The sequence below is a fragment of the Petromyzon marinus genome, chromosome 6 (assembly GCF_048934315.1).
Source record: "Petromyzon marinus isolate PM22_M1 ecotype Great Lakes invasive population chromosome 6, UKy_Petmar_22M1.pri1.0, whole genome shotgun sequence".
NCBI classification, from domain to species: Eukaryota; Metazoa; Chordata; class Hyperoartia; order Petromyzontiformes; family Petromyzontidae; genus Petromyzon; species Petromyzon marinus.
In genome coordinates this window covers 12,835,494-12,849,485 of record NC_133672.1, presented here as the reverse complement: position 1 = coordinate 12,849,485, position 13,992 = coordinate 12,835,494, and the positions used below count along the sequence as shown (strand labels likewise).

The 13,992-nt window shown below is 46.0% G+C and overlaps 1 protein-coding gene across 4 annotated transcripts in view; it reads right to left on the bottom strand.

Annotated features, from left to right (window-relative positions):
* Positions 1–9,227: 9,227 nt before the first annotated feature.
* LOC116939469 (uncharacterized) overlaps positions 9,228–13,992 on the bottom strand; it is a 78,165-nt gene continuing 73,400 nt past the window's right edge. For all 4 annotated transcript variants that reach the window (XM_032947864.2, XM_032947868.2, XM_032947867.2 and 1 more), the window contains one exon: positions 9,228–13,402. In XM_032947864.2, coding sequence (XP_032803755.1) covers positions 11,637–13,402 — 1,766 coding nt within the window. In that variant the 3' untranslated portion in view covers positions 9,228–11,636. The remainder of the gene's footprint in view (positions 13,403–13,992) is intronic.

The window sequence follows — 13,992 nt, the reverse complement described above, 5'->3', positions numbered from 1 at the left end:
TTACCCCTCTCGGCGCGACCTGGCTCCACCCTCGTCCGCGCCCCCCTTCTCGAACGTTCCCGAATGTTCCCGACAACCTCGCACATGCTACTTGCCCGGTTCCGCCCTTAACCACGCCCCCCTCAGGAACTCTCCAGAAGCTTCTCGGCAACACTACCCATGTCCCCTCGGTCACCTGTTCCCCGTACCCCTCACCCCGGCCCATCACGCGCTTCACCCGGAACCAGAGTGACTCGTCCTCACATCCCCCCTCTGCCAGCAGCCCTCGTCGCGTTCCCTTGTGACCAATTATGCGGCAATTACTCGCTGCGCTGGTGGAGTGGCTGCTATTCCATATTCTATTGGTAGGGCTCCTTTGCCTCTTTCTCCTAGCACCTGGCACCACGCCCCCAGTGACCCACAATGGTTCTACACAGTGTGCTAACCTCTGCCCCCATATTTCCTTGTTATACTGCACTCAGCGCTACGTGCCGTTGTGATCCAATTTACATCACTACATCACACCTCCCCCCCCCCCCCCTTATAAGACACAGCCGTCCTGGCTGACCCCTATTCTTCACGCAGCGGGACGACCCACCATCCACCAATCAAGAATCCCGGTGACAACAACAACAGCAACAACAACAACGGTTAGCTCCCCTCTCAAGTCAACCACAACAGCAGAACAAGCAACAAAAACAAAACACAAAAAAAACATTGCGCGATGCACCGCACTGACCCACTCCTGGACTATGCACATCACTCGACGACCGCTGGCCTGCCACAGCCCACAAACCCAGGAAGGACCCAGTTCAACCGGCAAACACAGCCCGGCTCGTAGCTGTGGCCTCTTGCCAGGCGGTGTCGGAATAAATAAGATGACTGGGGCGATCATTTAAACCTTACAGTTACGGAACGGGTTCTCGTCGCTGGGCCCCTAGGCGGGACAAGGGCGGGTTTACCGGGGGCCCTCGGGATGGCTTGAAGTTGACCTAACGGGCGCGGCCCCTCCCGGACAGAAGATGGGGGAGGAGGAGAAGCGGATGTCGGCCGCTCCCTCCTCCTTGGCTGGCCTTCCGACGGCGTAACGGGTGGCTCCTTGGGTGTCAAGTGCAGGATCCTTTAGGGCTTGGAGGAGCGGAGGCCGGTGGGATAGAGGACGGCGGAGGCATGACGAGCTGTCCCGGCTCGGCATCCCTTGGAAACATGTTCGGCCAGGCCACACTTGAAGCAGGTGAATGGCGTCTTCCACGGGAAGGAGGCGACCGTCCCTGGCTGCCTCTGCTCCTGCCGCCATCCCACGTCGGTCCTCGCCCGCTGATTTCCCACCAGCGATGCGCAGATTGGAGAGAGCTCCTTCTCCTCCAGCTTCTCGACCACCTCCGATGGTGCAGCGCATGTGGCCATCCCAACTTGCCACCGCAAATTACAATGCGCCTGGATGCAGCGCGCTACCCTGATGGACGTCAAGTCGTCATCTTCCGTGGCAGGCAAAAAAACCTCCATCTCCGGTGTCAACACCAACAACCTTTCCAATACCAGGGAGTCCAACTCTGCATGGTCCATTTTCGGGTACGTAGCTTGGCCCAGCGACATCAGTGCGCTGCGGAAAGCGAGGGGCATCTCGGCCTCCCCCCATCTCCACGTGGCGAACTTCTGTTGCACGTTGGACGGCGGATCAAAAATATCTGCCATCTGTGCGCACGCCGTCGCCAACGCAGTCCTGTCCGTGGAGGGAATCGCGTAGAAAGCCGCTAAGGCGTCGTCATCCAGGGTCGTAGGCAGTGATCTCAGCGCCTCGGCATCGGTCCAACCCGTCAACTCGCACGTCGCAGACAAGCGCCTTTGGAAGGCCACCCAATCACCCCCAGCGGCCGCGAACTCCCTCACGACAAAATGGCGGCCGCCCATGTGGGCTGCGGCTCCGTAGCTTTCCGCGCTCGCGAAATAGCGGCGGCGGGGCTGTCTTCACGTCTCTCCCGCCCCGGCGCTTCTTCATCCGGCTCCTCCATTTCAACTTCGGCCACGAGCGCCACCGCGGCAGACAGCAGGTCCGCGAGACGCTTGCTCCTGATCCGGCGTCCCCCTCTCGGCGGCCGCAACGTCGAGGTACAGTCTTCTTCACGCTGCTCTGCAGGAAGCGCCTCCATGGGAATTGTCTCCGGGCTCCCTGTCCCTGGGGCTGTCTGGGGAATCACCTCCCCGCCGTCTTCATTGTCTGATGACACCACGGTGAGTGTCTTCCTCCGCGTTGACATATCTACAAACTAACTTTCCTGACTGCGGATTAAAATGTTATCGTTAACACTTCCGACACCAAATGTAGTGAATCATTTCAGAGACATTATTAGGAGGCAACAACGTTTATTCTACACTTTACATGACACCGTTACACTCGGGACTAATACGCCTGTCTCTCACTCTATATTTACATTTGTTAAACATGATTGTAGTTATCCCTATACGGGATAACTACAATCGGGTCAGAGCAGCCACGTGCTGTCTGACCCACGATGTCGAAGACGGAGACGTAGCACCTCGGTTCCACTTTACCCACGGACAGCCCCGATATGCAATCGGGGCTCCCCTTTTACCCCTCTCGGCGCGACCTGGCTCCACCCTGGCCGCGCCCCCCCTTCTCGAACGTTCCCGAAGGTTCCCGACAACCTCGCACATGCTACCTGCCCGGCTCCGCCCTTAACCACGCCCCCCTCAGGAACTCTCCAGAAGCTTCTCGGCTACGCTACCCGTGTCCCCTCAGTCACCTGTTCCCCCTACCCCTCACCCTGGCCCATTACGCGCTTCACTCGGAGCTGGGGTGACTCGTCCTCACATCCCCCCTCCGACAGCAGCCCTCACCATGTTCGCTCGTGACCAATTATACGGAAATTACTCGCTGCGCCGGCGGAGTGGCTGGCTGATATTCCCTGTTCTGTCGGTAGGGCTCCTTTGCCTCTTTCTGCTAGCACCTGGCACCACGCCCCCAGTGACCCACTATGGTACTGCACGGTGTGCTATCCTCTGTCCCCATATTTCCTTGTTATACTGCACTCAGCGCTACGTCCCGTAGTGATCCATTTTACATCACTATACATGTATAGCTGTCACAGATCGCTAACAAACAAAATAAGCAATGCAACCTGTACCCGACCATTTGCATTGCACATAATAATTGCTGGACGAGCCGTAAAAAAAGGACTAATTGTTCCTTAGTTTTCGGTGAGAGGCAATAAAGCACACATTATAACGGCATTCAGTACTCGGAGGAACAAAGATCATCCTTGCTCACTGCTGACAGGAGATTGCCCCTGGCAGCAGCAGCAGCAGCAGCAAGAAAAACATGCGTGTTTGTGGCACGTGGGAGGGGAGGTGGGGATGTCTTGGAAACCCATCACACGCGGTTAGGCTAAAGCAAAGGTACAAAGCCATTCCCAAACATTTTCTAAACCCCCCAGGAAGGTACTGTACATTGTCGATTTAATCAAAAGGTAATGTTTAACAAATGTAAATATTTTTTGACAAATGTGATTACATTCATAGTATAGGTGTACAAATTGTTCCCACGATTATAAGAGCCGGAAAAGTGTAACATGCGAACCGAAAGCAGAGGTGAAGCCTTCAAATTGTAATTCCAGTCGGATACAAGCTAAGAAAGTAATGGAGTATACTGTGTAAGCTTTGTTCGTGGAAGTTTTGAATGTGAAATTATAAATCCTCATTCCTGACTGTACAGGATGTTATTGCAATGCTACTACAACTGCCTTTCGTGACACTTCACTGTACCAATGTAACATTGTGTTAAATTATAGACACGCGGACAACGGCATATTCAAGAGCCCCCTTTGTGATCTCAGGGTCAAAGGCGCTTTATAAGTGTAAATTATTCTCCATTGCAGATTACCATTCTTATATTGAAAATAGCGTAATAATTTACCATCCCTGTCCTAATTAATTTGTGTTTTAGTTTGTTCCAACAATACGCGTCATCATCAGCCTTGGTCAATCCACTGCTGGATGAAGGCCTCCCTAATCTGATGCCACCTCTCACAATCTTGAAATATAACAATCCATATAACAATCCACCTCGCACCTGCAACACAAACGGATTAACATCCCTCCATCTCCTCGATGGATGTCATTCGGACGTGTTTCATTCTAGTACACAAAAAACCCATTAAAGTTTATCAAAATTAATTTTAAAAAATTTAGTAATGGTGACGCAGGATTTACAACGTAATCTTTTGGCAAGGCCAATGAGATTACTGCGACTAGAGCCAACTCCGGTAAATTATAAGCGCCACCTTCTCGCACAAATGTAGTCCTTTAAAATGAAACGCAGAGACACTTTCCAATAATCCCACCCCCTGCCATTGGGTTTGCGATGGCTGCCCATGAAAGGAGTGTAACCTAAGGTCACCACGAGTAGGTACGGCACAGGGGGGGTGGGTTGCTGGCTCTCTGAGTCATCGTGTCACCGTGCCACTGTCCCGTGTTTACTCAAGCCCACACTTCTCTCGCTTCTCTCCATTACCCCGCGGTGCTATACGTGACAACACGCACCACGATGACTCACTGCACCGAGTGACCCAGCACGCTCAAGCCAAGAGCGACGCCTGATTTGACAGCTCAGTTATTTTTAAGCCCCCTGCCGTCGTCACCACTTGCTTTCAAAATTTTCCACTCTCCCAGCACTTGAAACGATAACTATTAACAGGTGTCTCGTGAAAATAGAAATCAGCTTGCTGGCACAAGTATCCTTCCAAGCGAAGATGATGATTACGCTTTGTTACAGGATAAAATGATTGCAAATTGTATCCTGCAAACTGCGAGCGGTACCGCTCGACTATGAATGCGGTGCCTTGCTATTAGCAGTTACAACAGCTGCATGCAATCCACGTAGTTATGTTTTCTACATGTTAACACACCTTGCTTGGTTTAAAATAAAACTAGCCACGTGCACACGAAACTCTATACATCAACGGCTACTTATTTATTTCATAAAATGTCATGCCAGTTATGGTGATTGTAAAAAAAAACATTTGAATATATTAATAGGAAACTCATGTGTGCAATAGGCACTAGGCTACACCAAATATTGATAATGACTTTGGCCTTAAAATGTAGTGATAACAGTGGTGGTACAACCCTAGCACCTCCTGTTCGCGCGTCATTGATGGTGGAAGGGTCTCCTTTAGAGGGGGTTCTGGAGAGCCCCTCGAGAGGGAATTTTCGACCCATTCTCCCACACTGGCCAGACATTCGAATAGGTGAGAGTACTCATACTTTACACCACCACATCGCATTCGGACTGTGGTGTATCCATTTATGCTGTTGAGTGGACAGAGATTGGCGGGGGGGGGGAGGTGTGGATTTAGAAAAGTTGCGCATTGGGGATTATCTGAAACTGGCTTGTGAAATTTGACTTAATGTGCAATATATATTATACGTTTAAATGAAGCAAAAAAATATCTATTGGCTTCATGTTGGCCCTGGACCGGCTTCCTGTTTTGACTGCGGGGAGTCTAGGAGGCAGGAAAGAGAGTGGCGTGTGCTGCTGCTGCTGCCGCTGCTGCTGCCGAGGGCAGACTTGAGTCTCCGAGTGCGCGCAGGAAGATGGTCCGTGGGAAACTCGGACGGCCCGCGGAGGTTCTCAGCCACCGCACCACGCCTCTCCCTGTCTGCCTCGCTTTCCTATTTACCCCTCTGCCTCTCTGTGAACCGCCGTGAAAAGCAGGCCATAATAGCTCACTGCACACGCGCGCACGCACGCACGCGTATACACGTGGCGTGTACTTTTCGCCGTGCATACAAGCTGGCCTCATGCCCTTTTACATTGCTCCCATGTTCCCAGGATTGTTAGCAAAAACGGCAAGCGGCCCGATGGGTTGACAGAAAACAGGAAAGCCTTCCCAACTGCAAACAGGCACGCGAGGGCCATTTCTTTTTATTTTGGCGAGAAAGGCCATTGAGCCATATAGACATCGACATGCAAATTAAAATCATGATCTTTAGACAATGGAGTGTCATGGAGGCAAAGCAAGCCAATCACTGTGCAAGCGTTACCAGCCTGTTTTACGCACTTATGTGGACACTGGCGCAATATTGAGGACCTTAAAAAAGTGTGCCACACAGGGCGTTTTAAGTGAGCATCGATTCGCACGCGCCTCCGATTGGCACGGTTGGCTATGTACGGTGCGAAAGAAGTTCAACGTATATTTACATGCAAGTTGATCTTGTTAATATTAGCAACCACAAACGTTGATTCACACACGGGAGCGGGGGTGGAGGTGCAGTAAGTGTTATTGTGAATCAAAGCCGGTTTATATTTTTCTTCCATATAGCATATAAGAGCAGAGGTGAAATATATAGGGTCATTCAATATGGCTTTTGTGAGGATCGGTGAGTTTCTGTCTAGACAGGAAATGGAGGTAGTGGGCACAACGTTTTAAGTGTCGCACACAGGTGGACAACAGAACCCAGTAGTTTTTTTAACGAAGCATTTTACTTGGCCCAGTTTTTACTCGTATTTTAGCAAATGCTTATCTCATCATCCTGAAATGACCCATCGTATTTTACTACATAAGGATGTGTACGGCTAAGTGATGCACGCTTTACATTTATACCGTAAACACATTTTTAAGTAACAGTGCAAGGAATGTTTGTAAATAATCAAGTAGCCATATTTGTACTCTTTGGTTATTTCGGTAAAGTCACGTATGTAGAAAAAATAATAGATCGTAACATTACGATCGCAACGCAAGCAATCGTCATCAGGTGGGGCAACCACAGCAAGAACAAACTGCAGTTAGTGTTATTGTGAAAAAAAACTGCAGTTTTTTTCTTGCTGTGGTTGTCCCACCTGATGACGATTGCTTGTGTTGCGATCGAAACGTCGCGATCTATTATTTTCTACATACGTGACTTTACCGAAAGAACCAAAGAGTATGGATTCCTGCAGTCACGAAAGCTTAAAATCAAGATATTAGCCATATTTGATTTCAACAACAAAACATTTTTTGTCTATGTTTTGCACATTTGAGGACACTGACCTTACTTAAGTATCTTGATTTGAAGTTTTCGTGACTGCAGGAATCCATACTCTTTAGTTCTTTCGGTAAAGTCACGTGGTAGGTAGAAAACATAAATAATAAATTACGACGTTTCGATCGCAACACAAGCAATCGTCAACAGGTAGAAAGATACAGCCATAGAACTGCTGAACAACCTTGTTCTACGGCTGTATCTTTCTACCTGATGACGATTGCTTGTGTTGCGATCGAAATTACGTAATTTATTATAAAAAAAAATCTTACTTCAAATACTTACCATTGTTTAATGGCCTCACACGTTCACACTTTTATCATCGTACCACAATAAATATTAACGTCATATTGCAGAATGCTCTCCAGCATGCACCGATTGTAAACGAAGCTTCATGGAACCGAGCAAAACCTGCGCTCAAATTTGGATTACCCTATTTAATTTCCTGCGAAGGCGATGTTACATTTACGCAATGAGACATATAAAGGTAGATTTCACTTTAAGCATATTTTACCGAGGAACAGATACAACTGGCTTCTTTCCAAAATTTTCTGCTCGTTAAAAAAACTGTATTAATAATAAACAATGATTTACGGATGACAAAAAAGTTTAATTTGGTTTCTGTGGATGCGTTTCCCAGTAATCGCGCTTAATTTTTCTTCTTTATGCCCTGGTCGCGTGACTGTTTGATGTTTGTGCAAATAGCAGCAGCTGTGCACCAAGCTCATTTAAAGCCATTAATGGGATCTCATGCGGTTATTCTTCACTTTACTGCTGCTTACAAAGACATTATGTGGCTCTCACATTTGTGTTCTGGTTGAGAAAATGAAAACAGATTTTACAATATTTAATCTCTTGAAAGATTTTTTTGTTACAGAATGCCACTTAGCTTTGGGCGGAAGATTAATCTTTATACGCGACTAAAGTTTACTGCAAAGGGGTTTTTTTATGGCTGTGGTGTACCGAATAGCGCTCCCACGTGTCTTCGGGTTACACCGCGTGTTGCTCGGCATGATGCCCAACGTTTCGCTCCATGTGTTGGGGGCTTCTTCAGGAACGGAATTTATTTCCTTAAAAAAAAGCTCTCAGCAGCATGTGGAGCGAAACGTCAAACGATACCGAACACAGTACAATTCAAAAACACATTGGAGAAATATATCTAAAGTTTTACATTAAAGTACTGTGTAATGTGTGTACAGGTATATGTAAAATTTGTTTAATTTAGCACCTACCGAGACATGCGTCACTAGATATGTGCGTGAATATTCTTTGCAGGGTATTCAGTTATTCGGATTGCATAATGTACTGTATATGATGTGCAATATTTGGCATAGATTTAACATACATATGTGGGAAAGGGATAAGTACTGTACACGTCATTATCTTGGGATTTGGCAGGCTTTTTTGTACTGTATATGAATGATGCTATATATGTAAAAAAAAACAAGAGGTATATTTCCCAGGTTCATGAAGAGTTCCACAAGCATTCACTTAAAACTATAATTATTCACCAAATAATATTTTCTCCAACTGCTGAAAAGCAGCAAAGTACGGTAATAGCGTCAGTAAAGAACAAGCATGCATTTTTTTGGCCTAATTTTATTTCTCTACAGCCCATTCTGTACTCTCTCCAACCCATCAGATGTTAACGCTTATTTGCCGGTACCTCTCTCAGCCCCGTGCTCTCTTGGGAAAAGGCTGCCTTTCACAACACATTTCCAACTTAAACTTTAATAAAACTATTATTCTAAGCTAGATTACACATAGAATCCCGATTGTATTTTGAGGCAATTATCCATCTCTAGTGAAATCTCTGCAGCGTCTTTGCTTGTACACTAATCGCATTTCGACCTCGCTTTTCGTGCCATTGTTATGATGGGTGTTGGCTTATTTCAATGTCGGGCGCCTGCTCTCGTTTCCAGAAATCCCCAGGTGTTCCAATGATTTTCCGATTATTCCCACCAAGAGCCAGCCAAGTCACGGCTTCTGTGTTTCTAGCTTTTGTCAAAATTTCCTCGTGCACACCACAGTTGCCCTTTCATCGTCCAAACGTAACCTTCTCAGTAGCCTTAATCTTTTTCCTAAATTGTATTCAATGGTCTGAATGCAAGACAATTGTCCCCAGAGCGATGTGAATCAGGCATTTTCTGGTCACTCAGGAATAGATCAATGGGGCTGTAACGGAGAGGAAGCGTTTAACCAATGGACGGAAGCTTGACAATATGCTTTATTTTCATACAGACACAACGAAAGCAATTCGGTGAGAGAATAATTTATAATGGTATTCTGCAATTGTATTTCGCACCTCTCTTTCGACTCGTGTTTGACATGTAAGGATCCCGAAAACAGTAATTGCAATTAAGCAAGTTGCTGCTCATCTGTTCATACCAAATAAAGTTGCCGTTCGATAATCTGTCCTGTTCTATTGAAGACATTGACGAAAAGGCCTCTCCCTAAAACATTAAAGGTAGTCATATTTTTAAGGATTAATTATGGAACGTGTCAGAGAGGGCATCCACTGCGGCGTTGAAGCGATGGATTCAGCTCTTGTGCAGTTGTGAGGCTGTTTGGCTACATCACATCATCGCGAGGGATGGCGGCGGTTTTGGGCGGCCTTCATCCAGCAGTAGATTGACCCATGACCGATGATGAGGATAAAACGAGTATTTTATAACATAATAATAATAATCTTATAACGAATAAAACCACGTAATGTCTGCAGACGGCTGTTGCCACATTTCTCTGCTCACATCAACAGGGCAGGGTTTCTTCTGTAGCAATGATAACACGTGCTCGTTGGATATTGAGAACGCTTGCAGTATCGACATTATTGAAATAAGGAAGAATCGACCTGCCACTGAGTGAGGAACAGCAAGCAGTACAAGCATACAAGTTGAGACTTCTTCGCAGTACGCAGATGCAATGGTCGGTGATGCTTTGCGGCTGTTTTTTTTTAAATCTTTGTGTCAACGCCGCCACCTTGCGGTCATTGAGTGAAACATCATCAAGCACGACTGTGGAGCAATGTCAGACGTGTGTGTGGGGGGGGGAAGCAGATTGTTTTATTTTATATACACACACATACACTGTATCTAAAAACATAGGATGTGAAATCAAGCAATAAAACAAGATGGGTATGCACCAGAGCTCTGTGTTTTGAAGCACTCATGTTGCGTCGACCAACATTGTGCGGAACTTATTTTTTTCCCCGTGCACAGTGATGAACAAATTCTTTCACGATGTAAAACAATGCAGAGACATTAATTTATCGACTGGAATGACAGTATTAGTGCTAGGATTAATAATTAACACTGCTTTTTTAACGTACTGATAATTCCCTACACAAGACTTCATCGTAATTTCTGGAAACGAGTTTTGATTCGGGAACGGAATCTACAAGGCAAGCAGCCTCTTCGCCCACTACGCAGTCGTACAAGGGCACACGCAACGTGGATGAGGCTGAAATTCAGGGTTTAAAAATGAATAAAATCAGAGTAGTGCATCTCCTCTTCTGTGTATGTTACGTACATCATTGTAATAATAATAATAAGAGTATACGATGCATCTATTCAGGGTTTAGTTCAGCCAGATCTCTCCAAGGCAGAGCTCAATAATATATTTCCCTGCCACCCCCACGCTGTCGAGGGGACTGGGCGTGGTGGTCCAGGGGTTCGAGTGTTTGGGGAGCCTCGGAATATATTCAAAGAGAAATTAAGCCATGGATTTATTGAAGATCAGAGTTATGTTCAAATGACTGATTCATAACTGGTAAAAAAAAAACACATTTTACAAAAGAGTAATCGATAGCGAATAATCAGCAACCAAAGAAAATAACGTAATGTTTAATCTCAGAAGTAAACTTGTACTTAACGACAAAAAACGCCTATCGGTTTAATAATACATTACCCGGTCAGTGCAAAACCAAACTCAAAGTTGTAATCACAACAAGAGAAAAGGACGATATATATGTAAGCCCTCAAAAAATGGCTAAATTTACTCCAAAAGCTCCTACACAGATCCAAAAAGACCAATCCACGTAGAACATCATTTCTGGTGTACACAAAACATAAGGGGCTGAGCAATGTGGAGAATAAATACAAACATTTGGAAGCTGTGGCAGGATTCATGTGGATTTGTAAGAGACATCCTGCCAATGCTTAGCCTGAAGGAATTGGCTGTTAACTTCTGCCTTCCAAGCAGATTAATGGAGAAATCCTTCACTCTCCTATTACACAGTAATTAAATAGGGCATTTTTTTTTTTACAATGATGTTCATTACGTACATTCTCAAAAACGTAACACTTTAATTGTGCCCAAACGAATACTCTAAAACATGGTCCTTCACAAGAAACATTGCTCGAATTATAATTCATCGGGAGCATAACTTACGGGGGGTAAAAAAAAAACATTACAGTATATAAAGAATATGGAATATAACTGTTTATTTTTCAATAAAGTGTCTTCCTGCCGAATTTTATTGGCAGCATGTGTGTAAAAAAAGATGCAAAAGCACCATAGTACCAGTCTCTAAAAAATAACGTTTTGCATTCGCACCCCCCTTTCCCCCACACCTTGGTGTTCATTAAACTTTTGGCCTCTGCCACATAGCGTCAAGATCACGTGTCCGTGTCCGATTTACAGTTTTGGAATTTGTCTCGGAGACTGTGCACGCGTTTCAGTTGCCCCGAGGGTTGGCTTCCTGCAGAGGGCTTCGGAGAATCTGCGTCTCCACCTGCCGCGGTGCTCCGCGCGGTCTCAACACTTCTGAGCAGACACCCACCGCTGGCTGCGACGCCCGTGATGCCTGCGCTGAACTCCACCGTGATTTCTGCAAATGTTTTTTGCGGAGACTGTCCCCACGAGTTTGCATTCACGGTGAGAATCTTCCTTGCGATGCTTCTGACCGGGACTTCCATGGTGGCTTGTGTCAGTCCAACCTTTCTGGTTGAGGTCATTTCGGGTGACGATGAATTCCCATTGATCAAAATGCGCGAACTGCACGGCAGAGGAGGCCGTGTGGTGATCACGACAGGATTTTCGTTTTCGGCTCGTTTTACAGATACACTGGGATGGTATGTGTCGATGTAATTTTCGGAAGGTTTTGGTTGAATAGATGTTAAGCAGTCCTGATGGTACATGTTGTTTGTCATCTTTGGTTCAATCACCGCCGTGCTTTGGATGTTACAAGGAACAGTCCTATCAATGACAACTATCTTTTCCGTGTCTTGTAGAACGATTTCTGAACCACAGTATTGTGTGTGTTTGTCTGTGCGTTCATCCAAATGCTCAGTGAGCCAAGATTTGGATGTATCAGAGTCATGTTCTTGGACATGATCTACCTGGTCAATCGTATCAAGAACAGCATTTTGACGAAGCTTCTTCTCTGCATTTATTTCTCCGTCTATCCTGTTTTTGGACGTACCCATACTGACGACAAAATAAGTAACACAATTTTCAACACTTTTGGATGTTGTCAGCTTTAGACTGGATCTCCGTTTGGTCGTTTCAGTTGTGGATTCTTTTGTTCCATCTTTGGTATCCTGGGAAGCCACACATTTTGAGCCAGAATGTTCTATAGGAACGTGAATAACAGAACGAGTGTTGATTGCAATTTTGCTTTTTTGATGCTCCAATTCCTTGTCCTTGGTTATAATTTCTGGCTCAGAATTTCTCCGCTCCAGAAGGGAGTATTTAGACTTAAGGTCATGCACAGTGGAACAGGTTTTGTGATCAGAAACCGCAGTCTCCTTTAACATGGTGGCGGCACACGCAGTGTGTTCTGATGAGGTGGGAGATCTGGAATGGTCTGGAGAGAATGGCCGTGGAAAGGCTGTAGACAATTTGCTTTTGTGAGCCGAGTTCGGGAGTGCCTTGCTGTAGCCCGAAAACGAGGAGGACCTAGACAGACCAGAGCTGCAACGGGCATGTGGAAATCCGGCAACAGAAGATCTGTGAGGGCCGAGGGAAGTGACAGTTTGTGTGACAACACATGCTGGTGGTGACACAGGTGGGGGAGACTTAGGAGTGTAGCGATCATAATAAGACCGGCTCTGATCTTTTACAGCACCCGTTGGTGGGAATTGGCCCGTGAAAAAGGTTGGTCGCCGAAATCCAAATGATGATGGCATTGGTGGATTATGCTCATGGCGGTTTGATCTGTAAGGCTGCTGAGGCCCTGTCGTGGGATGTGCCTCTGAAGGGCTGGCCATCAAAGGAGACAGAGGTGGGCTTGTTGGGGTAGGTGAAGATGGCTCACTGATAGAAGTCTGCTTCTTGTTGAGTTTGTTCTTCAAGGCTGCCTTACGTATGTGTTCTGTGGTTGGCAGCATTGACGGGGCAGAATGTTGTTTCTTCATTGCGAGGTAACCTTCAGCTCTTGAACCTTAAATAAGAGAAACAAAATATGCAAGGTAATAAATGATCGATGTATGTCAGAGTTCGTAACTTACCGCTCATAGCAGTGAGCTTAAATTTTCACCTTACCTCCAATGGACCGTTAGACACACGCTAAAGAATTGTTGATAAAACTAATAATGATGGCTCACGGCTGATCGTTACCATAATGTTTATGTTAACAATTGAAACTTAAAAGTGGGTGTGTGGCTCAGCGATCGATGTGCTAAGCTGGCACCAATGATATATCCTGGGATTGCATTTGAGCATCTGCTCACGATTAAAGCACGTTTTCAAGTGTAGCGATGTAATGGTCTAAAACCGTTCGCCAATAAAAGCATGAAAAAAAACACCATATTATATTTGGTTTAGAACTTTCTTTGGCAAACTTCTACCTCCAAGAATTATATATTTCTGAGTATAATGTGATTAAAGTTAGACTCTGCAGCAGGGCAGGTGGGAAAGTGTCACTCAGTGTGGAGGTCACTTGAAGAGATTTCAGAAGTAGTTCTGCTTTATCTCCTTATGCGGACCACTCTCCAACACGGGGTGATGCACTGCTAGCTGGCAGAGTACTAT